Source organism: Salvelinus fontinalis, chromosome 2 (assembly GCF_029448725.1).
Source record: "Salvelinus fontinalis isolate EN_2023a chromosome 2, ASM2944872v1, whole genome shotgun sequence".
Lineage (NCBI taxonomy): Eukaryota > Metazoa > Chordata > Actinopteri > Salmoniformes > Salmonidae > Salvelinus > Salvelinus fontinalis.
In genome coordinates this window covers 69,392,028-69,419,445 of record NC_074666.1, presented here as the reverse complement: position 1 = coordinate 69,419,445, position 27,418 = coordinate 69,392,028, and the positions used below count along the sequence as shown (strand labels likewise).

At 41.3% G+C, this 27,418-nt stretch overlaps 1 protein-coding gene across 1 annotated transcript in view; it reads left to right on the top strand.

Moving 5' to 3' along the window:
* Window positions 1-18,949: 18,949 nt before the first annotated feature.
* Window positions 18,950-27,418, top strand: part of LOC129824294 (multiple epidermal growth factor-like domains protein 6) — a 75,808-nt gene continuing 67,339 nt past the window's right edge. Inside the window, exon 1 of the mRNA XM_055883842.1 lies at window positions 18,950-19,309. Coding sequence (XP_055739817.1) covers window positions 19,141-19,309 — 169 coding nt within the window. The 5' untranslated portion in view covers window positions 18,950-19,140. The remainder of the gene's footprint in view (window positions 19,310-27,418) is intronic.

Here is a 27,418-nt window from a genome sequence, read left to right as displayed (position 1 = left end):
TTATACATAAATAAATACAAGCATTCAAAATAGGCTACTACACCAAAAAGCATGATTTGGCCACAGAGGATCACGAGCTTCATTAAAAGTGGATTGTTTTAAATCGCATAACCTACACTAGAAAGGGCCCGCAATTTGGACAGAATGATAAAAATGCGCTCACTTCGTTGTCACATAACCGTAAGACATTAAATCTACTTTATAACCCACTGGGTACACACTGGTTGAATCAACATTATTTCTACGTCATTTCAATGAAATTACGTTGAAACAACTGGAAAGACATGTTGAATTAACGTCTGTGCCCAGTGGGAAGTGAATAGAAAATCAATACCTCAATATGATCCAGCTCATTTCAGAGCTGTGCAAATTCCAGACTAATCGGCTTTATATGCTAGGTTCTGTCACACAAACATTATGAATGTTTGTTTGGTAATCTTCAGGTTTTAGTGCAATGCTCTCATCTTTGGTAGTTTGATCTCATTCCCCCTGTGGACATTTTTGTTTTCTTCCACTTTTATTAGTGATGGCTATTGGCTAATGAGTGAAATCCAACCAATCTCTTGATGTGGTCGCTGGTTTTGTACTTTAGAAAGTGTTCATACCCCTTGACTTATTCCACATTTTGTTGTGTTACAGCCCAAATTCAAAATGGATTAAATATATATTTTTCTCTACACACAATACCCATAATGACAAAGTGAAAACATGTTTTTAGAAATAATACAGAAATATCTAATTTACATAAGTATTCACACCCCTGAGTGTCACACCCCTTTGGTGGCAATTACACCTTTGAGTAGCCTTGGGTATGTCTGTATCAGTTTTGCACATCTGGATTTGGGGATTTTCTCCCATTTTCTCAAGCTCTCTTATATTAGATGGGGAGCGGCGGTGAACAGCAATCCTCAAGTCTTACCATAGATTTTCAATGGGATTCAAGTCTGGGCTTTGGTTGGGCTGCTCAAGGTCTTTCACATTCTGAAGCCAATCTAGTGTTGGTTTGGTTGTATGCTTAGGGTCATTGTCCTGTTGCAATGTAAATCTTCACCCAAGTTTAAGGTCCTTTGCACTATGAAGTAGGTTCTCCTCAATGATTTGCCTGTATTTGGCTCCATTCATTGTTCCCTCTATCTTTACCAGTCTCCCAGTCCCTGCAGCTGAAAAGCATCCCCATAGCATGATGCTGCCGCCACCATGCTTCATGGTAGGGATGGTGTTAGACAGGTGATGAGCTGTGTCTGGACATAGCGCTTTGCATTCAGGTCAAAGAGCTACATTTTTGTCTCATCAGACCACAGAATATTTTGGCTTAAATACACAACATGTAATGGATGGGATTGGAAACGGGTGTGTGAGAAGACAAGACAAAACCAATGGAAAAATGAAAAATGGATCAATGATGGCTAGAAGACCGGTGACGTCGACCGCCGAACACCGCCCGAACAAGGAGAGGCAACGACTTCGGCAGAAGTCGTGACACTTATGGTTTTGCCTACACCTAGTGACCTGCTTTTTAAATTATATGAACAAAAAATATTCCATTTTAATTGGAATGGCAAGCCAGACAAAATTAAAAGGGCCTATTTATATAACGAATATGAATTCGGGGGGGGCAGAAATGATTAAATATTAAAGCATTAGACCTCTCACTAAAGGCATCAGTCATACAAAAGTTAGACTTAAATCCAAACTAGTCCAGTTATTATGACGATCGTGACAATGATATCATAAATTTGACTGGTGGAGTTATGTCACACATGCATCTAACACAGACATATGGTAATGTCTGCTCTACCCAAAATTACAACCAACTAATTGCAGCGTTACCACAAAAAATGGAAGAGGCAAGTAGAAGGGGAAAGAAGTAAGGAACTTGTCTGTCAGCCCTGCATTAAAGAACATAAATGATTAAAGAAAAGTGTGATAAATAAAAACATATACCAATTTCATTTAAGGACCAAAGAATTTACAGCTGTTCCATATAAACTGCAAAATAGTTGGGAAGAGATTTTTGATGTACCCATTCCATGGCACATGGTTTATGAATTGACACGCAAAACAACGCCGGATTCAAAATGTATAATTTTTCAATTTAAATTACTATACAAAATTCTTGCAACCAATAGAATGTTATATATATATGGGGGATACAATCTTCCCAGCTCTGCAGATTTTGCTGTGAGGAGGCATAGTCATTAGATCATTTATTTTGGTACTGTCCATATGTAGCTCGTTTTTGGTCACAGTTCCAGGAATGGCGGAAGAATTGCAACATTTGCCTAGAACTAACGCTGCAGATAGCAATACTGGGTGATTTGAAAAGCCATAGTCAATCAATCAAGAATATAATAATTATTTTAGCAAAAATTCTTATCTTTAATTTACAATCTGTAGAAGCTATGGGAATAGAAAGGGTCAGTACTTTTGTAAGGCATCACAGCACAGTTGAAAAATATATGGCAAATGGAAATTCAAAATGGATGGTGTTGCGAGATAGATGGGAGGGGTTGAATGGAGCTGAATGGTGGGACTAATAACAACAAGAAAACCAATGTAAAACATACGGGGTCTGTAAAATGTATATAGGTTCAGAAATGTTGTGAAATAGCACAGTTACAAATAGAAATCAAACTGGATGGACATCAGAAATAGAGGAAGGACTAAAGACAAACAAAATATAACTATTGTAAAATGGATTGTGTCTGTAAAATGTGAATAAGATGTATAAACTGAAGTTAGAAGCCTAAGTGTTAGTGTTTATTAGTTTACTCCAATTGGGGGAAGGGTGGTAGGGTTTGCGGTGAATAATAAAGGTATATTCTAAAAAAAGTATGTACAGTATATCACAAAAGTGAGTACACCCCTCACATTTTTGTAAATATTTGGGTATATCTTTTCATGTGACAACACTGAAGAAATGACACTTTGCTACAATGTAAAGTAGTGAGTGTACAGCTTGTATAACTGTGTACATTTGCTGTCCCCTCAAAATAACTCAACACACAGCCATTAATGTCTAAACCGCTGGCAACAAAAGTGAGTACACCCCTAAGTGAAAATGTCCAAATTGGTCCCAAAGTGTCAATATTTTGTGTGGCCACCATCATTTTCCAGCACTGCCTTAACCTTCTTGGGCATGGAGTTCACCAGAGCTTCACAGGTTGATACTTGAGTCCTCTTCCACTCCTCCATGACGACATCACGGAGCTGGTGGATGTTAGAGAGCTTGCACTCCTCCACCTTCCGTTTGAGGATGCCCCACAGATGCTCAATAGGGTTTAGGTCTGGAGACATGCTTGGCCAGTCCATCACCTTTACCCTCAGCTTCTTTAGCAAGGCAGTGGTCGTCTTGGAGGTGTGTTTGGGGTCGTTATCATGTTGGAATACTGCCCTGCGGCCCAGTCTCCGAAGGGAGGGGATCATGATCTGCTTCAGTATGTCACAGTACATGTTGGTATTCACAGTTCCCTCAATGAACTGTAGCTCCCCAGTGCCGGCAGCACTCATGCAGCCCCAGACCATGACATTCCCACCACCATGCTTGACTGTAGGCAAGACACACTTGTCTTTGTACTCCTCACCAGGTTGCCGCCAGACACGCTTGACACCATCTGAACCAAATACGTTTATCTTGGTCTCATCAGACCACAGGACATGGTTCCAGTAATCCATGTCCTTAGTCTGCTTGTCTTCAGCAAACTGTTTGCGGGCTTTCTTGTGCATCATCTTTAGAAGAGGCTTCCACCTGGGACGACAGCCATGCAGACCAATTTGATGCAGTGTACGGCGTATGGTCTGAGCACTGACAGGCTGACCCCCCACCCCTTCAACCTCTGCAGCAATGCTGGCAGCACTCATACGTCTATTTCCCAAAGACAACCTCTGGATATGACGCCAAGCACGTGCACTCAACTTCTTTGGTCGACCATGGCGAGGCCTGTTCTGAGTGGAACCTGTCCAGTTAAACCTCTGTATGGTCTTGGCCACCGTGCTGCAGCTCAGTGTCAGGGTCTTGGCAATCTTCTTATAGCCCAGGCCATCTTTATGTAGATCAACAAATATTTTTTTCAGATCCTCAGAGAGTTCTTTGCCATGAGGTACCATGTTGAACTTCCAGTGACCAGTCAGTATGAGGGAGTGTGAGAGCGATGACACCAAATTTAACACACCTGCTCCCCATTCACACCTGAGACCTTGTAACACTAAAGAGTCACATGACACCGGGGAGGGAAAATGGCTAATTGGGCCCAATTTGGACATTTTCACTTAGGGGTGTACTCACTTTTGTTGCCAGCGGTTTAGACATTAATGGCTGTGTGTTGAGTTATTTTGAGGGGACAGCAAATGTACACTGCTATACAAGCTGTACACTCACTACTTTACAATGTAGCAAAGTGTCATTTCTTCAGTGTTGTCACATGAAAAGATATACTCAAATATTTACAAAAATGTGAGGGGCGTACTCACTTTTGTGATATACTGTATATCTATATAGGTATGTGTATCTATATACAGTGGGGAGAACAAGTATTTGATACACTGCCGATTTTGCAGGTTTTCCTACTTACAAAGCATGTAGAGGTCTGTAATTTTTATCATAGGTACACGTCAACTGTGAGAGACGGAATCTAAAGCAAAAATCCAGAAAATCACATTGTATGATTGTAATTCATTTGCATTTTATTGCATGACATAAGTATTTGATACATCAGAACTTAATATTTGGTACAGAAACCTTTGTTTGCAATTACAGAGATCATACCTTTCCTGTAGTTCTTGACCAGGTTTGCGCACACTGCAGCATGGATTTTGGCCCACTCCTCCATACAGACCTTCTCCAGATCCTCCAGGTTTCGTGGCTGTTGCTGGGCAATACAGACTTTCAGCTCCCTCCAAAGATTTTATATTGGGTTCGGGTCTGGAGACTGGCTAGGCCACTCCAGGACCTTGAGATGCTTCTTACGGAGCCACTCCTTAGTTGCCCTGGCTGTGTGTTTCGGGTCGTTGTCATGCTGGAAGACCCAGCCACAACCCATCTTCAATGCTCTTACTGAGGGAAGGAGGTTGTTGGCCAAGATCTCGCGATACATGGCCCCATCCATCCTCCCCTCAATACGGTGCAGTCGTCCTGTCCCCTTTGCAGAAAAGCATCCACAAAGAATGATGTTTCCACCTCCATGCTTCACGGTTGGGATGGTGTTCTTGGGGTTGTACTCATCCTTCTTCTTCCTCCAAACACGGCGAGTGGAGTTTAGACCAAAAAGCTCTATTTTTGTCTCATCAGACCACATGACCTTCTCCCATTCTTCCTCTGGATCATCCAGATGGTCATTGGCAAACTTCAGACGGGCCTGGACATGCGCTGGCTTGAGCAGGGGGACCTTGCGTGCGCTGCAGGATTTTAATCAATGACGGCGTAGTGTGTTACTAATGGTTTTCTTTGAGACTGTGGTCCCAGCTCTCTTCAGGTCATTGACCAGGTCCTGCTGTGTAGTTCTGGGCTGATCCCTCACCTTCCTCATGATCATTGATGCCCCACAAGGTGAGATCTTGCATGGAGCCCCAGACCGAGGGTGATTGAGGTCATCTTGAACTTCTTCCATTTTCTAATAATTGCGCCAACAGTTGTTGCCTTCTCACCAAGCTGCTTGCCTATTGTTCTGTAGCCCATCCCAGCCTTGTGCAGGTCTACAATTTTATCACTGATGTCCTTACACAGCTCTCTGGTCTTGGCCATTGTGGAGAGGTTGGAGTCTGTTTGATTGAGTGTGTGGACAGGTGTCTTTTATACAGGTAACGAGTTCAAACAGGTGCAGTTAATACAGGTAATGAGTGGAGAACAGGAGGGCTTTTTAAAGAAAAACTAACAGGTCTGTGAGAGCCGGAATTCTTACTGGTTGGTAGGTGATCAAATACTTATGTCATGCAATAAAATGCAAATTAATTACTTAAAAATCATACAATGTGATTTTCTGGATTTTTGTTTTAGATTCCGTCTCCGTCTCTTGAAGTGTACCTATGATAAAAATTACAGACCTCTACATGCTTTGTAAGTAGGAAAACCTGCAAAATAGGCAGTGTATCAAATACTTGTTCTCCCCACTGTATGTGTATATGTATGGGTATGTACATGTGCATGTATATAGATATATATATTTACCCAAAAAATATATGGGGGATTGGAAATGATGCAGACAATTACATTGATGGAAGCAACAATCTTTCTGCAATATTAAAGTGATCCACCCCTAATAGAAAAATTAGAATCCCCTTAGCTGCCCCCTTCTCCCAGTCCCTCTATAACCTGCGGGAGACAAAAGAAGCACCAGTTTAATGAATGTCAGTCTTTCCACTTCCGTTTAATAACATTGAACCTAATGGAGATGTATTTATTCTCAATAGAATTAAATCATTTTAGAGTTGTGTAATATTATTTAAATATTGTATTGAAATGCATAGACTGTAGGGGAAACTGCTGGTTAGAAGAAAAAAGCTTACCACCCTGATACCTGTCTTGGATGATGGGGAAAACAAAATAATGAACAACATTACATTTCATAATGGGGGGAGCAAGATTAGCAGCCAAATATAAAAAAATGTATGTCAGTATTACTGCTCCCATGCAACTTACATACTCGATACAGTTGAAAAGGAGGCGAGGAGAAATGATGCATGTCTTCTCTCTTCGTTTTTTCCAGTTACCTCTCATTCCCTTTTTTTTACCTGGTGTTCTCCCAGGCTCACTGAATAAAATGAAAATGTGGTAAACATGGATGATTACGCACATATTACCTACATCTAGATTGTTCTTTGGGCCAGCTAAATACAATCAATGCATGGATCACATCCAGACAAACCTAGCTACTGTGTTTCAATTCTATTTCATTGTATTTCTATTTTTATAGAAAAAAAAACAACCCCATTCCTACTGTGAAATAGACATTTAATCAGAAGACTGGAGGGTTTCAACTACTAACGTTAATTAGCTAGCTAGCTATCTTGCTAGTTATTTTACTCATCAATGCCTTTTAAAATAGGAAGTCAATTCAGCTGTTCAAGAAATGCTTATAGATGTATAATAAATGCGTTATGGATATGTAGTCAACGTAAATCCTTACCAGAATTTTTCCAGAGCCTTGATATCATTGGTTTGCACTTACGGACTGCCCTCTTCAATTCAAACCACAGATTTTTAATGGGGTTCAAGTCCGGTTCCAATCCAAGTGCCAATGCTGTTTAACTCCAGGCGGTGCTATGACATGGTCAGATGCACACCAGTGGTGGGTTTGGCGTTGAAAAATGGATGCATTAGCAGAAAATAACCCCATACCTACTGTGAAATAGGGTAGTGGATCTTTGATGTTATGTTGTCATATCAGTCTCAGGACTTGAACCCCATTGAATCCTATTTTACTGAGCATCCAATATAGCTTGTATTATTTATTTTACACATTATTTTTTGATAGTCTTTATCAAGGGTGCCAATCAGTTTTCGACCTGACTGTATATATTGTAAAACTATTTTGTATCTAGGACTAGTTCACACTTTTCCCCCCGTCAAATTAGCACCTTTGAAAGCCCCTTTAATATTATTTTAGAGCGAGACAACAATCTTGATAAATGTGATCGACTGATAGGTTGAAACTTTGAATTGAACCCAGGTTGTCTGCACACAGCAAAACTGTGTTAGCCTGCTTTGTGTGTTTGCATGTATGTATTTCAGTCAATATTTTGGCGTGTGCTTTGCCTTGCACCGGCCTGATACTGTGACCTGTTGGTGAGGTGAAGCACACACTGCTTTCCCCACTGGACTGGGGGAATATATTTTTGTCGGCCAAGGTACATTCTGTTCCATTTGATTTGTGTGTGTGTCGAACACATGCGCATATGTGGCTGTGTGTACGTGTGTTTGCATGCCAGGACTTGAAGACCTGTAAAGATAGCATACCAACACAACCCTGTCTCATTACATGTGTCCACCACTATAGGCCTGGGTCCTGGAGAACTGGCTGTAAGATTCCCTTGTTCCCTTCTACTATGGCATTGTGGAATCTTTTATAGTTCAATGAAGAAGCAGCAGACTGACTAACAGAAATGGAATGTTGACCATTCAAATGATTTGGCCTGAATTATCTGTGAACAGCTTACGCTTTAATCCAGTAAGTGTTGATGGACCTCGTTCCTTATTGACTGTCTATAGTGATACCAAAGGAACCTTCGCTAGGAGCAGGGATATACAATGCCTTCAGAAAGTATTCACACCCCTTGACTTTTTCCATATTTTGTTGTTACAAAGTGGGATTAAAATGGGTTTAATTGTCATTTTTGGTCAACAATCTACCAAAATACTCTAATGTAATGAAATATTTGAAAATTATGAAAGAGTTATGAAAAGGAAAACACTAATATATCTTGATTAGGTAAGTATTCACCCCCTGAGACAATACATGTTAGAAATACCTTTTGTAGCGATTACAGTTGTGAGTCTCTAAGAGCTTTGCACACCTGGATTGTACAATATTTGCCATTATTCTTTTTAAAATTCTTAACGTTCTGTCAAGTTGGTTGTTGAACATTGCTAGAAAGCCATTTTCAAGTCTTGCCATAGATTTTCAAGCTGATTTAAGTCAAAACATTTAAGTCAGGAACATTCAATATTTTCTTGGTAAGCAACTCCTGTGTAGATGTGGCCTTGTGTTTTAGGTTATTGTCCTGCTGAAAGGTGAATTGGTCTCCCAGTGTCTGTTGGATAGAAGACTGAACCAGGTTTTCCTCTGGAATTTTGCATGTGCTTAGCTGTATTCCATTTATCTTTATCCTAAAAATCTCTGTAGTCCTTGGCAATGACAAGCATACCCATAACATGATGCAGCCACCACCATGCTTGAAAATATGAAGAGTCGTACTCAGTGATGTGTTGTGTTGGATTTGCTCCAAACATAACACTTTGTATTGTTGCAAACCGGATGTTCAAAATGTTCTGGAATATTTTTATTCTGAACAGAACTCCTTCTTTTCACTCTATCATTTAGGTTAGTATTCTGAAGTAACTACAATGTAACTACAATGTTGTTGATCCATCCACATTTTTATCACAACCATTCAACACTCTGTTTAAAATCACCATTGCCCTCATGGTGAAATCCCTGAGCAGTTTCCTTCCTCTCCGGCAACTGAGCCTGTATTTTTGTAGTGACTGGGTGTATTACACCATACACCAATACACACCAATACACCACCCAAAGCCTAATTAATAACTTCACCATGCTTTACACATCTACCAATTGGTGCCCTTTCTTTGTGAAGCATTGAAAACCCTCCCTTGTCTTTGTGGTTGAAGGTGTGCTTGAAATTCATTACCTGACTATCGGACCATACAATTATCTGTATGTGTGGGGTACAGAGATGGGCTAGACCAGGGGTGTCAAACTCATTCCACGGAGGGCCTAGTGTCTGCAGGTTTTTGGTTTTTCCTTTCAATAAAGCCCTAGACAACCAGGTGTGGGGAGTTCCTAACTAATTAGTGATGTTAATCCATCAATCAAGTACAAGGGAGGAGCGAAAACCCGCAGACACTCGGCCCTCCGTGGAATGAGTTTGACACCTGTGGGCTAGACATTCAAGAACCATGTTAACCACTATTGAGTCCATACAATTTACAGTGAGCCCCAAAAGGATTGGGACAGTGACACGTTTTGTTGTTTTGGCTCTGTATTCCAACAATTTGGAATTGAAATAATACAATGACTATGAGGTTAAAGTCCAGACTGTCAGCTTTAATTTGAGGGTATTTTCATCCATATTTGGTGAATCGTTTAGACATTTTTGTACATATTTCCCCCATTTTAGGGGACCAAAAGTGTTGGGACAAATTTACTTGTGTGTGTTTAAGTAGTCAAAGGTTTTGTATTTGGTCCGATATTCCTAGCAGGCAATGATTACATCAAACTTGTGACCCTACAAACTTGTTGGATGCATTTGCTGTTTGTTTTGGTTGTGTTTCAGAATTTTTCCCCCCAATAGAAATGAATGGTAAATAATGTATTGTGTCATTTTGGAGTCACTTTTATTGTAAATAAGAATAGAGTATGGTAGCATGTGAATGTACCATGATTGCGGATAGTCCTGAATGAATCGTGAATAATGATGAGTGAGAAAGTAACAAACTCACAAATATCATACCCCCAAGATATGCTAACCTCTAACCATTGCAATAACTGAGCAGGTTAGCATTTTTTGGGGTATGTTATTTGTGCATCTGTAACTTACTCAATTATCTAAACTTTTGACTACTTTAATACACATATGTGCATTTGTCCCAACACTTTTGGTCCCATAAAATGGGGGGACTACAGTTGAAGTCGGAAGTTTACATACACCTTAACCAAATACATTTAAACTCAGTTTTTCACAATTCCTGACATTTAATCCAAGTAAAAATGCGGTGTCTTAGATCAGTTAGGATCATCCCTTTATTTTAAGAATGTGAAATGTCAGAATAATAGTAGAGAGAATGATTTATTTCAGCTTTTATTTCTTTCATCACATTCCCAGTGGGTCAGAAGATTACATACACTCAATTAGTATTTGGTAGCATTGCCTTTAAATTGTTTAACTTTGGTCACATGTTTTGGGTAGCCTCCCACAAGCATCCCACAATAAGTTGTGTGAATTTTGGCCCATTCCTCCTGACAGAGCTGGTGTAACTGAGTCAGGTTTGTAGGCCTCCTTGCTCGCACACGCTTTTTCAGTTCTGCCCACATATTTTCTATGGGATTGAGGTCAGGGCTTTGTGATGGCCACTCCAATACCTTGACTTTGTTGTCCTTAAGCCATTTTGCCACAACTTTGGAAGTATGCTTGGGGTCATTATCCATTTGGTAGACCCATTTGCAACCAAGCTTTAACTTCCTGACTGATGTCTTGAGATGTTGCTTCAATATATCCACATAATATTCCTAACTCATGATGCCATCTATTTTGTGAAGTGCACCAGTCCCTCCTGCAGCAAAGCATCCCCACAACATGATGCTGCCACCCCTGTGCTTCATGGTTGAGAGGGTGTTCTTCGGGCTTGCAAGCCTCCCCATTTTCTCTCCAAACATAACAATGGTAATTATGGCCAAACAGTTCTATTTTTGTTTCATCAGACCAGAGGACATTTCTCCAAAAAGTACGATCTTCGTCCCCATTTCTTTTTTGGAGCAGTGGCCTTGCTAAGTGGCCTTTCAGGTTATGTCAATATAGGCCTCGTTTTACTCTGGATATAGATACTTTTGTACCTGTTTCCTCCAGCATCTTCTCAAGGTCCTTTGCTGTTGTTCTGGGATCGAATTTGCACTTTTCGCCCCAAAGTATGTTCATCTCTAGGAGACAGAACGCGTCTCCTTCCTGAGCGGTATGACGGCTGCGTGGTCCCATGGTGTTTATACTTGCAGATTATTGTTTGTATAGATGAATGTGAATTGTGGAGGTCATGGCTGATTTCTTTTGATTTTCCCATGATGTCAAGCAAAGAGGCACTGAGTCTGAAGGAAGGCTTTGAAATACATCCACAGGTACACCTCCAATTGACTCAAATTATGTCAATTAGCCATGAAGCCATGACATCATTTTCTGGAGTTTTCCAAGCTGTTTAAAGGCACAGTCAACTTAGTGTATGTAAACTTCTGACCCACTGGAATTGTGATACAGTGAATTATAAGTGAATTAATCTGTTTGTTAACAATTGTTGGAAAAATGACTTGTTATGCACAAAGTAGATGTCCTAACTTGCCAAAACTATAGAAATTTGTGGAGTGGTTGAAAAACGAGTTTTAATGACTCCAACCTAAGTGTATGTAAACTTCCGACTTCAACTGTATGTACAAAAGTGCAGTAATTTCTACACAGTTTACCTGATATGGATGAAAATACCCTCAAATTAAAGATGCCAGTCTGCACTTTTACATCATAGTCATTGTATAATTTCAAATCCAAAACTCATTTAGGCTTGCCATAACAAAGGAGTTGAATACTTATTGAAACAAGACATTTCAGGTGTTCAAGTTTTATTCATCTAAAACAATGGCTACAAACTAAATTCCACTTTGACATTATGAGGTATTATGTTTAGATCTGTGACACAAAATCTAGATTTAATCCATTTTAAATTCAGGCTGTAACACAATACAATGTTTAAAAAAGTAAATGGGTGTGAATACTTTCTGAAGGCACTATATATGCTTCCACCCATATGCTTAGAAATCTTTACAGTCATTAAAAACATAGCTAACTCTACAGTAATGGGACTAACACACTGAACAGGGATATATGACCAGTGTTGGGACTGAACCCTTGACCTAAATGTTGCCAGCACCATGTTTAAACCAACTTAACCACCTGGACAACTTTGAGATTGTACATCAGAGTTTGTTGGACTTCATGACACTAGAAGACACTTTTCTCCCTTAAGCTTATTTGTATTTTTTTCATTGGATGTCCAAACTTTGCAGACCATTGAACCCATTCAACCTGTATTACAGACATCAATATTTAATACCAGAGCTATTGATGTGATCCCTTTTGATTAGGCAGCTTAGACGAGTGGCAGAATCCACTGATCGAAGCAAACAGCTGCACTAATGTTTTAACTAACGGTTCAAAAAGACGAGCTGGAAAATGTTTGCTCCTAATGTTGGAAAGTTGGATGTACGCCGTGCAGCCATTTCGCTGTCATCTACTTTGAAAAGGTCAGGAGTTGGAGCCAGCGAGACTGGAGGTGGTGGTTTTTCAAATCGCTGTTTGTGGTTTCCATTGGCAGTGATGCGATTCTTGAAATATAAATGAAAAAAAGGTTGAAGTAATTTGCCATGTTTGGAAGTTGCTTATGGAAGATATTTACTGTTGAGTTTCGTCGATTATTTTCTGGCATTGGGCTCTTCGTCGTTACAGTACCAAGATGTTTCTGTTTGAACTAATCCATTTTCAAAATGGCCTCCAGGGATGTAGCAAATTTCCCTGTGAAATCTGCGGTAGGGAAGCCAGTGAACAAGGTTGAAGGCAGAGGAGTTGACCTGATGCACCATGACCACATGACGCAGCATAAAAATAAAAATGAAACATTTTGTCAGAAGTCTTATGGCCCATATACAGTATATAAACTGTGTCCATTTTCCTAGTCAGGTCACATGGTTAGAAAAGCTCTGGGCCCTACTTACAAACCCCTAAACCCCTCTTTCCCTCTTTCTCTCTCAGATATGAATGAGTGTGAGGAGACCAACAGTAGCTGTGAGGCTTTGTGCTGCAACACCATCGGCAGCTTCTACTGCAAGTGTCCACTCGGCCAGGAGCTCAGGGAGGACGGCAAGACCTGCCAAGGTGAATGCTGTCACCCGGTGATGTCACCTATCACCTCACACTGTTCCCAGAAGCATCTGTGAATACATGCCTGCAGAATGACTTAAAGGAATAGTTCACACAAATTGCAAAATTACATATTGATTTCCTCACCCTGTAAGCAGTTTGTAATTTTGTAATTTGGGTGATCTTTCCCTTTAAAACAGAATGGTATGGGTTCACAGAATTAACAAATAATGGTGTATAGCAGGGGTAGGCAACTAAATTCAGCCGCAGATGATTGGTGGGCCGGAACGTAATTATAATAATTTGTTCACCACTAAACCCCAAAATAACTATTATTTGATACTTTGATTACATTGATGACCATCTAGATTATGAGAGAAAAGGTTCTCCTCACCATAGCTTTAGCCACGTCATTAGTGCTTAGTTGTGGTGGTCTGTCTGATCTCAGCCAACCTTTTGACGAATAGGAAGTGATTGCACAAAGCAGTGTTATTACAAGGGGATCTCTGTAATTAGTGTGTCCTTACATGGACACGGCTTCAAAGGTTCCTCTCTCTACCTGATATTTTACTTCCTGGATGTAGACTAGAATACAATCAGTTACCTCTGTTTAAGTTGGAATCTGTTGCGTTGAAACTGCCACGTCCGTCTGTTTGTGACATTACAACAACAAAGACGTTACTTCAACTAATGAACACTGTTTTGTTCCCTCGGACATCATTGCACATCACTGCTCCCGTGACAGAACAACAGAGTGTGTACTATGATTTGTTTTATTACGTTGCTGGATGCTCATCTCCTCCTTTTCAAAAACACAACACAAACAATAACAAATGTGCCTGGGGCATCCAGTGGTGCTTTCACCTTTCGCTCATTTTAGCTTTAAAGATGGGTTCCGTTGCCCTCAAGACCAGCCATGTCATTCTACCTAGCATAACATGGTCCGGCCTGGGATTTGAACTTGGTTTTGAATAGTTGAGGCCTCTGAATCCAGGCCGATATGTCTTAAAGTTTCAGAAAGGCGATTTGATGTCAAATTGTAACGCTAATGTAGCCATCTGCCATACATGCATGGTTGTCTTTGTGCCCTGATTCATTGCATATACTAAAAAGGACGCAAAGTTGATGTTGTTGAATCTTTTCAGGGATACTGAGAGTTTTTGACTCTCAAAAAACATTTGACAGGTAAAATCTATGGAGAATATCCTTTAGTCCTTTAGCGTATCTAGCTACATGGTAGTTTAGTGTCTAGCTAGCTACCGTCAAAGCCCACTCATTAACCCACCTACACACAGAGCCCCACAATGAGTCGGGCTGGAGCTGAGGATCACACATGTACACTGTCTGATGCAACACATTTTGTTTGTGTCATTTTTCTCTCCAAATATTTCCTCTTCTTCTTCAGTGTCAAATCCAGAGGGGCTTGACACGCTAATAGAAACAACATTCCCGAGGACATTTAATGAATGCCTTGGAGAGAGTCCTCGAGTTTGTTTGTAATTTATTGAAGTATATTTTCAACCTCTCTCATATCCATCGGTAATAAACGGATGGCTCTTTTAATCCTTTGAATGTTTATCGCACAACTTCTTGACACAAAGAATTCACTCCTTGTCCAAAAGCGTCGGTCCCGTTGGGAGCTACTTATTCTTCGGTCATGGCAATGATAGCTATTTTCTCTATTACACTCGGAATCCCAACAGCCGCCTATTGAAATGAAAGGAAGAGGCAGATGTTTGGAAAGTCATTAAGAATGAAGAATGTCCTGTCCGGTTTACATAAAGTCTTGGCTTTTCCCGGGTTGAAAGAACTGTTATGTTTTCTTTCCTTGGCCTCATTATTCATAAGAAGCTTTCAGGAGCTGTGTCCATGCCGTGCTGTATTACAGTAAGCAGGAGTGTAGGTGTGTAGATGTGTCACGTATGCACGCGCATGTTGGGAATAATCTATACTGAGCCGCAGAAATGTAGTGGTGCTACAATGATTCTGTGTGTGTATGTGTGTGTTTGCGTGCATGTTTGTGTGTGTTTGCATGTCCATGTGTGTGTTTGTGCTTGATACTCATGTGTGTCCTATTTAAGTCCAGACCTTTTGGCCTGAGGACAGCACCTATAAAAGACAGGAACAATTCATCCCAAGAGTCTCACTGCCATGAAAAAGACAGAGGATCCCTGAGTCAAAGCCAACATAAAATGCTCTCACTTCAAAGCAGGCCTTTAGCCTAGTCAATGAGGGTGCGTTCAGGAAAGTATGAACCACTGTGATGTGAACAGCCCAATCTCTTTCTAATCATGTCCGACTGGCTGCTGAACAATGTCTAAGGTGTCGCAGAGTATCTGGTTTGTATCATAGACTTATGGCACAGGTACACAAGCCAAGTATTTATTTGTGGTACAGTACGGTATCCATATTAGGACAGCCTCAGGATGTGAGACATGACTCATGTGGTGAATGCTGCCTGCATGCTACATACGCAGCATCATCAACACAGCAACGTTTGAGGCTTGTGTGCCTGGATTGTCTTTTTACACTAGTAAGGGCCGTCACTACATATGAGGATACAGAGGTTATAGTAGCTTAATAAAAATATACACTGCTCAAAAAAATAAAGGGAACACTTAAACAACACAATGTAACTCCATGTCAATCACACTTCTGTGAAATCAAACTGTCCACTTAGGAAGCAACACTGATTGACAATACATTTCACATGCTGTTGTGCATATGGAATAGACAAAAGGTGGAAATTATAGGCAATTAGTAAGACACCCCCAAAAAAGGAATGGTTCTGCAGGTGGTGACCACACACCACTTCTCTGTTCCTATGCTTCCTGGCTGATGTTTTGGTCACTTTTGAATGCTGGCGGTGCTTTCACTCTAGTGGTAGCATGAGACGGAGTCTACAACCCACACAAGTGGCTCAGGTAGTGCAGTTCATCCAGGATGGCACATCAATGCGAGCTGTGGCAAAAAGGTTTGCTGTGTCTGTCAGCGTAGTGTCCAGAGCATGGAGGCGCTACCAGGAGACAGGCCAGTACATCAGGAGATGTGGAGGAGGCCGTAGGAGGGCAACAACCCAGCAGCAGGACCGCTACCACCGCCTTTGTGCAAGGAGGTGCACTGCCAGAGCCCTGCAAAATGACCTCCAGCAGGCCACAAATGTGCATGTGTCAGCATATGGTCTCACAAGGGGTCTGAGGATCTCATCTCGGTACCTAATGGCAGTCAGGCTACCTCTGGCGAGCACATGGAGGGCTGTGCGGCCCCACAAAGAAATGCCACCCCACACCATGACTGACCCACCGACAAACCGGTCATACTGGAGGATGTTGCAGGCAGCAGAACATTCTCCACGGCGTCTCCAGACTCTGTCACGTCTGTCACATGTGCTCATGTGCTCAGTGTGAACCTGCTTTCATCTGTGAAGAGCACAGGGCGCCAGTGGCGAATTTGCCAATCTTGGTGTTCTCTGGCAAATGCCAAACGTCCTGCACGGTGTTGGGCTGTAAACACAACCCCCACCTGTGGACTTCGGGCCCTCATACCACCCTCATGGAGTCTGTTTCTGACCGTTTGAGCAGACACATGCACATTTGTGGCCTGCTGGAGGTCATTTTGCAGGGCGCTGGCAGTACACCTCCTTGCACAAAGGCGGAGGTAGCGGTCCTGCTGCTGGGTTGTTGCCCTCCTACGGCCTCCTCCACGTCTCCTGATGTACTGGCCTGTCTCCTGGTAGCGCCTCCATGCTCTGGACACTACGCTGACAGACACAACAAACCTTTTTGCCACAGCTCGCATTGATGTGCCATCCTGGATGAACTGCACTACCTGAGCCACTTGTGTGGGTTGTAGACTCCGTCTCATGCTACCACTAGAGTGAAAGCACCGCCAGCATTCAAAAGTGACCAAAACATCAGCCAGGAAGCATAGGAACTGAGAAGTGGTGTGTGGTCACCACCTGCAGAACCATTCCTTTTTTGGGGTGTCTTACTAATTGCCTATAATTTCCACCTTTTGTCTATTCCATATGCACAACAGCATGTGAAATTTATTGTCAATCAGTGTTGCTTCCTAAGTGGACAGTTTGATTTCACAGAAGTGTGATTGACTTGGAGTTACATTGTGTTGTTTAAGTGTTCCCTTTATTTTTTTGAGCAGTGTATATTTTGCACACAATAAAGAAAATCTATTACGGGTCAACATCTAAATATTTCTCCCAGTGTTAACGACAGTTCAGAACGCTTATATTCTTGATCTGACAGTTTTAATTGCATGTGACTCTTTGTGAATGAGTGGAATCATCAACGGTGGTTTATTCGTAATGTTTGCCTGTAACCCCGGATTTGCCTCACAGATTTTACTTTTTAGCAGCACATTCACCACTCACCCAAACAGCAAAGTCCGCCCTCTTGCAGTACATGCCGAGGGCCTGATACGTGAAATGAACTACCCCCGAATTCCCCCAGTTTGAGACTAGAGACGTTGCAGTGTGTTTGCGAGATGCCGGACAAAAGGCAATTTTAGAACCGTCCCGCAACTCCTGCTTTGTCTACAGACATCCCCCAAACAAACAATGCAGGAGGAATGTAGGAGGAAGCATATAGGAGGATGCCGATAGAGAAGCTTCATTATTAATGCCTAGGAATACAAATCTGAACGGTATGGAATTTGAAGAAAAGAGATATCTATGTGAAGATTTTATGATTTTATTCTATTCATCATTACAACTGACTGAACAAAAATCTAATTTAATTGGTTGCATACTCATATTTTGCAGATGTTATTGTGGGTGTAGCGAAATGCGTGTGTTTCTAGCTCCAACAGTGCAGTAATACCTTATAATACACAACAATATACAGTCGCTGATGCTATGAACTTACAGCAGCTAATGCTGGTGTCATTTTTGCTTGTTTTTTCTGTTCTCCACATGACATTTTAAAGTGTTTTGAATGTATAGAAATGCAGTAAATGAGCTTCAACTTTAAACTTGTTTTACTTCAGGCTTTGTCATTCTATAGATGAGCTCACAAATGGCTTGCTTCATCACTTGAGCACACTATTACCATGCTATTTCCCTCACTCAGATGAAGTTGGCCATTCCCTCGCTGCTCCCATCCATGCACAGCAGTAGATGATTGAATACATCATGAACAGCCCTTGCAAATCCCACAAAGCCTTTAATGTCCAAAATAGCATTAACGTGTTGATTTATGTCGGGCTTATAGCAATATACTTTGGATAGAGTTGATAGAGTCCATCATGTGAATAAATATGAGTTTTTAACAGTTTCATGTGTTGAATGTAGTTTAATGTGTTGAAATGCTTTTATTGTGGTGTAATTCAACATCTTGTGAATGTTCCTGTGTGTTGCAGTTGTTTCGTGTTTCTCCGCTTCTGTAGAACTGTGCTTCTGTCATTGTATCTGAGGATGGAAGAAGGAGAGAGGGACATGGAGGAGGAATGTGGACCTGCGTTTGGTGAATGGAGAGGGAGAATGAGAAAGAGAGGAGGAGGAGGGATGAGGGAGGGTCTCCCAAGTCAAAGAGAGAAACATGCAGCGTGTCTGTCAAAAGCTGAGAGAGTTAGAGAGCGAGAGGAAATGCTGCCTGAAATAACAAAGAACATGACTCACTCTACTTAAACCCAGAGAGTCAACTGGTGTGGTGATCATACCTCCTCTGGGATACTATCGACAGCTTGGTACAAGCTCTACTATTCTATCTACACATCTTCTAACTTCCGAGCTTAGTTCTCTGTAGATACTTATCTCACACTTTCAGTGCTGTTAGGAGAATGGCATCCCTAGGATGGTTCGTGGTGGTTCTAGTGGGCTTTTGGAGCCAGCTATGCCCAGGTCGGGGAGCTAATAATGGGCCTGGCAGATACCGCTACCAGCGCAGGAACTGCTACACCTGCTTTTATGGATACAATGGCTACAACACGGGACACATGAAAGGTGCAGGTGAGTGAGAAGTATGTGCTGTGTGCACAGTGCTCTACCATAGTATAACAGTATATCAGTCCCCGTTGTGAGCAAGATCATGTCATATCTATCATCGTGTGTACTGTATGACGTTAGACGTTGTCACCTGAACCTCCTGGAATGCAAGGGAACCTGTCGTTTTTTATTGATTATTTCTAAGAGATTATAATTCTGAATCAAGGCTTCTGTGTGTACTGACATCTGACATGTAGACACATTATCTGTGTGTGTGTTTGTTTGTTTGTTTGTTTGTTTGTTTGTTTGTTACAAATACAATGCAACTTCATTGTCCCATATAGGGCTGTGAACCTACATTAATGGCTTAACCTGCATTTATTTGGGTATTTAAATTTGTAATGGTGTGAGTGGAGTAATGGGACACGTATAAAGTACTTTGAAAGCAGGTAGGGATCAGGATACACTGCAGCTGCTGCAGTTAAGGGGAATATACTGGAAGAGAGCCCCTGTGTAGAAATGAAAGTGAGAGAGACCATGCAAGTCTTTATCGAGGTTGTCCTTATTGATTACAGAGAGAATTACAAATTAACAAATATGTGACCGACCGGCTTGATTCGATCTTATGTAGCAAAACTTGAAATTGTTATTACTATTATTATTATATTTTTTTTTACGTGGGATACAATTAGAGACTCAGAGCTAGAAAATGGTATATCTTACACTACAGTTCAGGAGCAATGGGAAAGTAATTCTGCTTTGAAAGTTGATAAACTTGTAACACCACTTTTGAGAAAATTGCCCTTGAATTTGTATGTACACCTGCTGGAGAGCTCTTCTTTGTCTACACCCATTCAGCATCTTCACACCCTCTTAAGCCTTAGCCCCACCCATTTTTTTAAGCATTCACATGTGAGGCCGTGTGCTAAACAGAGTGACTACAGTAGTGTACTAAATAACCAAAGATTCAAGACTTAAGGCTGGTTTATACTGTCTATCGACATGTCTGTTTAAAGTTGTCATAGTTACATCATGAACATTCTATTGGCGTCCAACATCAAACTTGTCGCTGTTGTAACGAAAAAGGATGAACACAAAACGACAGGCTGCATGACATCAGCAGCCTGGTGGTCCAAAATAGCATAACTGATGTATTTTAACACCAATAAACCCATCTGTTTAACAATGAATTTAGTATATGTCAATCTAGCAAACTAGGCAACTAAAAGCAACTTTCTTAACAATGTTTTGTACTACCTGACAAAAGGTCATGCAGCCGAAACACTTCAGAGTTTTTCAACTTTGTTTCCATTGAACATGCCATACAAATAAAGTAATTTTAATTCATTACATGAAGAGTGCCCTGGTCCTCCTTTCTTTTTAATGTTTTGGTTTGTGTCTAGCTTGTTAGTTAGCTAACTAGCTAACGTTAAGTTAGCTGGCTAGCCAGTTCAAATAATGACCATATCATATAGCTGACAACGTCTTAACTTGAGCTAATTTGTATTCATTAGTACAGGAAAATAAACTCAATTAAGATAATTATTTACAAGATAATGGGGAGCTAATTACAGAAAATACTTGGGACACTGTCTCGTTGGCCTAACGTTAAATCCTGATTTGACTTTGGTACAGGTCATGTTGTTCTTCACTTCTCTGGTAAACACACACTATATCAAATAAAATCTATGTTTTTTGTCAGGATACAGAAGTTGTAAATGGTACAGTGAAATGGTTACTTGCACAGTGGAGTCTTTTGTTTAGACATGTAGCTAACTAGCTAGCTAAACAATGAACCATAATCCTAACTCTTTTCTACCCTGCTTGAATCTACAGGTAGCTAAAGCTAACCAACTAGGTTTAATGTTAGCTAGCTAGCTAACATTAGGCTATAACTAGCAATGCAAATGGTTCTGAGATACAAATAATATTACTACACAGATCAAACACATAACTTTAGCTAGCGAGCCAGCCAGCTAACGTTAGCTAGCTCGCTAACAGTATGCTTTAACTTGAAATGAAAACAACTTTCTGACAAAATTAGAAACTTATGATATCTGAAAATATAGCTAGCTAGACTCTTTTACCCGTATACATGGATAAATGCTTCTCCCTCTCTGTCACGGATGCCATGGTTGCCCTTAGTTTGAAGATGTAATCTGGAGACAGGAGTTTTATACAACAGCCTACTGTGTGTTCTCTTTTCGACTCCCTCCACATATTTGCTATCAAACGCCTGAATTTTCTCCGTCTCCTTAGCTATCATACTCTGCTTCCACCGGGCATTCCACTGATTTCAAACTCGGTCCTCCAGAAAGTGGAGAGTATTAGCAACACTTTTGCAGATCTTCATTATATCGTTAAAAAAAGCTGCTTTAGAAAGAATTACCTATATATACTGAGCAGCTCATGTTATAGACAGAAGCGTGCTACATAGCGTAACAATTCGAACTCATCTCTCGGCATGTCCAGCCCATCCCCCATCCATTATCTCAGCCAATCATGGCTAGCGGGAAGGTTCCTGACTTTTTCTGCGAAACCATCTAGGCTCGTAATTTAACAATTTTATTCGGATTTACAGATGGCATACAAGTTTGTCATTACTGCACATTGAAGTTCACATATTCCAGAAGGCACTACCAAATAACACATTTTTATTTTAAAAAATTGTTCATTTAAATGCCTCTCCTGTGAAGTAGTGACGCTCGACATATGACTAGTTTCCTGAAATGAGTCACATATAATTCCATTTACTGGCCACTGAAGCTTCCACTCTTCAACTCAATATTTTATAACGATCAAACAAGGAACTGAATTGTTGGAGCGAAATTTCCTTACTTTCAGTCTCATGATAAATGTTCATTAGAATCATGAAATATTGACTTATTGAATATAATTATGAATATTGCATTATGAATTATGGAGCATGATTGGTGGAATCATGTTTTGAGTTTTCTATTATGTTATCATGGGTATTTGAAAGCAGTATGGAGCCTCACCTGGACTCACCCCTTTTTCCCTTTTTCCCTTGTTCCCCTTCCCTATACCTATTTAGTGGTATGGTATTATGGCTCAGCTAGGCCTCAGTTATGGAGGGGTGCCATACAGTTTTTGACTACTACTACATTTTAAAATCGGATCGCTTTTGCTTTGATCATGGATCGACTATAGCCTCTGAAATTACCGTTGTTTGGAAACGTGAAACCTTTGTTTGGAGATTTTTTGTTTTGTTTTTATACAATCAAGGCTTGAGTCTTTTTTTTGGTTGCTTTGGAAGCAGTTCTGACTGTGGAATCACATACCTGTAGCCTCAGGGCAAGTTTTGAATTGCATTACATATTGCCTTTATAACAATGTTTTACAGCTGTAAACAGATACATTTTGGGAAGGTGATGGGATAGCCGTCATGGAAAAAAGCAAAGGAAAAACCATCATGTCCTTTGATGCTTTAAGCATCCAGTATGGTGTGTTTTTGCTACGGCCACACTCAGACGTGGCCGCGTGAACACAGAGGAAATCGTATGACTTACATGAAAAAGCATTGACTCCATCCGAAATTCTCAGACTCCAAATCCCAGTGTCGGCACCCTAACTCTAGATGATGTAACCCGCGTCAGCATCAGGGGAGGGTGATATGAGAGTGTGAGATGTATGTCTTAGATTAGAGATGATAAACTACCTGGCGTAGTCAATCTGCAGATGCAGCAGTTTCTCTGTTGTTTCTTTGACTTGATGAATTCATGGGATCCTCCTGATTTATGACAGTTGGGCTTCTGTTGCTTTTTGATGCGTCTTATCATTGTCCAGTAAGAGCATGGCGAGCACAGGGAGATCCTGGCATCAGATCACACATGCCGATGCATGGACACAGACAAGAACACACATGCACACACATTTATGTGCAAACGTACACACACACACAAACACATGCACACACACTCACATACATACACACACACATATGCCAATGTTACTTCTCAAAACCAAGCTTCTGCTGCACTCCATACTCCTAATCTTTAATCACTGAGTGATTGGACCACAGAAGACCACAGTCTTGTAACCACCAAGATACATACTCTGTCATCTCAGCCAAGTGTGTTCATGGTTCCAGTTCCAATCATGTTGATGCTGGCTGGAAGTGTGAGATCGACCCTAGGGCAGCTGTTTAGGACATTACAGCTGTTTTGTTGTGCTAGACTGTGAATTTCATGCCTGTTAATGAGAGGTCAATGAGCAGTGAATGACTGTGAGGTCAGGGAGAGAAGTTGGTCAGGGCAACAGGGGCCAGAGGCTGATACCCTTGACGGATTGCTCTCTTGCTGCAGTTGTTCTTTCTCAATTCACTTAAAAAGGCTTTTTTTGTGTAAACTGCTCTGTGGCAGAATTTGTAGTTTTTTTACTTTTAAGACAGTGACATGTGCGCCACAAACATTAGTGATTAATCGCCTGCAGTGGAAATACAATTATATTACTGGAACATTACTGGACCTAACATTATTACATTTACATTTTAAACATTTAGCAGACGCTCTTATCCAGAGCGACTTACAGTAGTGAGCGCATACATTTTTGTACTTTCTTCATACTAGTCCCCCATGTTGACTGACTAACCTTTTCAGGAACTTCAGTCTCCCTTGACCTTGGGTAGCAGCAGGAGATCATTTCATCTTCTTTGTCCTGTGCCAAACACACTTATTCAAGGAGTCTAAATTGTTAATGTTAGCTGCTGGCTGCATGTTTGCAGCCACCTAGTTAGCTAATGTTAGCGCGCTAGCTAGCTATTTAGCTAGGCTACTCTAAAGCTAACGTTAGTAGCTAGTTTTCTTAGCTAGCTATAGATTGGATCATTCTAGCTAGCTTTAGAGGATGACTGCTTTTATTAACTGCTTTTATTAACACACCTCGTTTTCCATGAAAATGTGTGTTCACTCTCTCGTGGGGCGGGCAAACAAGCAGACAGGAGAGGAGGGTTTCCACTGAATAACAGCCACAAAGTCAGATTCTACAGACGGGAGAGGAGTGTGAGCGAAGAAAGAAACCGAGTGCAGAGTCAAACAACAAGGTGTTTGTGCAGCTCACCTAGTTGTTGAGAGGTAAGGTTGGTGAGGCTCTGTAGGCTGTAGCTAGGAGGCCACTGTGACTGACAGGGGAATTCACCTGTCACAGTGAGCTTGGGGGTTAGCGCGTGAAATGACCGGGACAGGGTTGCAGTCACTAGACAAAACTGAGGCTAACAGGCTAAAATTGGGAGATATACTCTATGTAACTTGTCCAGTAAGAAAAACCTGCTTTCTTTTCCATTGCAAAATATTTTTCAACGTTTTTCTATGACGTGAACTAATGAATATGTCTGGTAAACGCGTTCAGTGTTTTGAAAGTAGTGTGAAGGCGCCACACCAGATTAAAAAGTATTGGGGCAAATGCTGTCTCACCACATGTTGTCCGGCTGCTCTGGTGTCAAGTAATTGTCTTTTTGTTTTTTCATGATTTGGTTAGGTCTAATTGTGTTGCTGTCCTGGGACTCTGTTGGATCTGTTTGGGGACTCTTCTCTATGTTAATCTATCTGTAGGTGAGGGCTTTGTTATGGAAGGTTTGGGAATCTTTTCCTTTTAGGTGGTTGTAGAACTCACTGGCTCTTTTCGCACACACACACTCATACACACACACAGTGTGTCAATTGAGCCTCCTGTCAGCGCCCCGGGCCACAGCAATAAGATTCTTTGCAGATCTGTCAGAGGGGGTCCTCATTAGCCTGGAGTGCCTGCATGTGTTCGATTAGTACACTGTTTGGGAGGCTCACTTTGTATACACTGTATATGTAAATGTGTAGACTATGTACTGTATACAGTGTAATATAATGTACTGAAACTGGAGGCTATTCTGCACAGACACAGATAAGCAAATACACAGTATGTTACTGTGGCACCCAGAGAGAACAGATTTGGATGGAAATGGGTTGTTTTCTGTTGTTCCTTATTCTCCTGCTTTATTAACAATTCTGAGGTCGGATTGTGTGTGTGTGTGTGTGTGTGTGTGTGTGTGTGTGTGTGTGTGTGTGTGTGTGTGTGTGTGTGTGTGTGTGTGTGTGTGTGTGTGTGTGTGTGTGTGTGTGTGTGTGTGTGTGTACACCTGCTTGTGAGAGCTTGCCAGTGTGTGCTTGCCAGTGTGTGAAGTCTGCGTAGCATGTTTCATGAATCCCTGCTTTCCATCAGTGTTGATGTGGCTATGGATTTTATCTCCTTGTTGGCAGTGTCCTAACATGCCACGTCTTGCATACACCAACAGCCTTAATAAAATGCCTCGAAGCAGCATGATTGATGAAAGATGGTTATTTTTCAAATTGAAATGCGTACTCCCCACTTTGTTGTGGAGTCAACGTTCACGAGCCGTGAATGGCCATTTTGTCTGCCATCGTTTCATATGAGAGTAATCTTTCCCTTCATGTTTCACCCTGTAATTATCAAGATGATATAAGGTTATGGAGCTGATGCTTAGACCAGATTCTGTTCAGTTGTAATGTGAAGAAAAGGTTAACATCCCTCTTAAAAAAATGACTGATGCCTTTGCCCATTGGGGTAAGAAACATATCGTATGTCAAAGTGCCTACAACCTTAAGACAATGATTTGCAACCCCGATATCTTGCCAACAGAACGTTAATATTGTTGCCAGGGCAGTGAGAAATACATTAGTAGCGCCTATTGTACAGTATATAATCTCATAAGTCCCTATCATCACAGAGAGGCTGCTGGCCATTTACGTGTGGTGGCCCCCAGGGGTCAGACATAATTATTTATCTCATGGAGGAGAATAGGCAGGCCTTTAATCATCATCACAGGAGTATTACCAAGTCCTGAGTGCAACCAGGCCCTTTTATCATGGGCAGCCTCGGAGAGTGTGCCAGACTGTCTGATGAGCTGTCTGGACAAGTCTGCCTTCCTTCTTCAGAGAGAGACTGACCTCTAATCAATGCTGCGGTCAAGTGCACTTGACTGTACTCTTCTACCTTACCTTACCCTCTACCTTACAGCACCCCGTGGGGTGGTCTGGCACTGCTTTGTGTTCATCAAGAAAGGCCACCCATTCCATCACTGTTAAAGGGCAATATTTCACCACTTTTCAACCTCATATTCATGATCTCCAGCACCATAGTTTGTCTACATATGTGAAAACAGCCATTTGGGGCATGGAGGAACCACGCAGTTCAGATGAGCTCTTTTCAGTTATTTTTCTTCTTAACCATAATTGGGTTCTGTATACATGTACAGTTAGTAATGTGTCATTAACTTGAAATATGAGTGTTTCACTTTGAGTAATGCTGCTTTTACATGGTACGAGGTAGACGGCAAACCAGATGTCATTGTTTTCAATGAGAGAACGATTGTAAATGCCATTGAGGCTGGCGGTGAATGCCATCAGCCGCCACGGTAGATGGGACTTGCCGCCAGAGTTAAAATATTTCAACTTTTGCCATCTGCCATAGTGTTGTTCTCTACCGGATGTGTGTTTACTGAAATCACCATAGCAACGCATACTGTAGTGCTGGCTTGCTTTTGCCATCATTGTCTTTCTTGCTTTCTTGTCCCGCTATGCCGACTGGTAGGACGTTTTTTGCATCTAAACGCAGCACAACTCCTTGTTTGGCTCCTGCATGTTAAAGCAATGGAACGAAGATCCCTGCACCCTTCATTTCTTAGCTTCGTCGTGGCGTCCTTCTGCTTACGTCTCTTGTCGTCTCCACTAATTTCTGTGTTTTTATTAAGACTCTCTCCATCCAGTCTCAGTCTCAAGAACCTCCAGCAGTAAATTGTCCCTTGGCTGTGAGAAGTAGCAACATTTTCCAATCCTTATAGCATTTACATGCTGCGTCTGGGAGCAGCTGCGTCTGGGAACAGGGATTGTGTCTGGGGTTCAAATGGCTGTAAATACAATTTGAAGATGAAAGAGACAGCTTTGTTTTGTCTGTTAATGGACTTTCAGATCATTTGAACTGACGACCTTAACCTCACCCAGACACAACACTTGATTAGGCTATTTGGCCCAATGCCTCATGAAGTGCAGTTATTCCCGCATATGTACATTATATAAATACCAAACCGGACAAAAACTTTGCCGCTGGCCAACACTCTCCTCT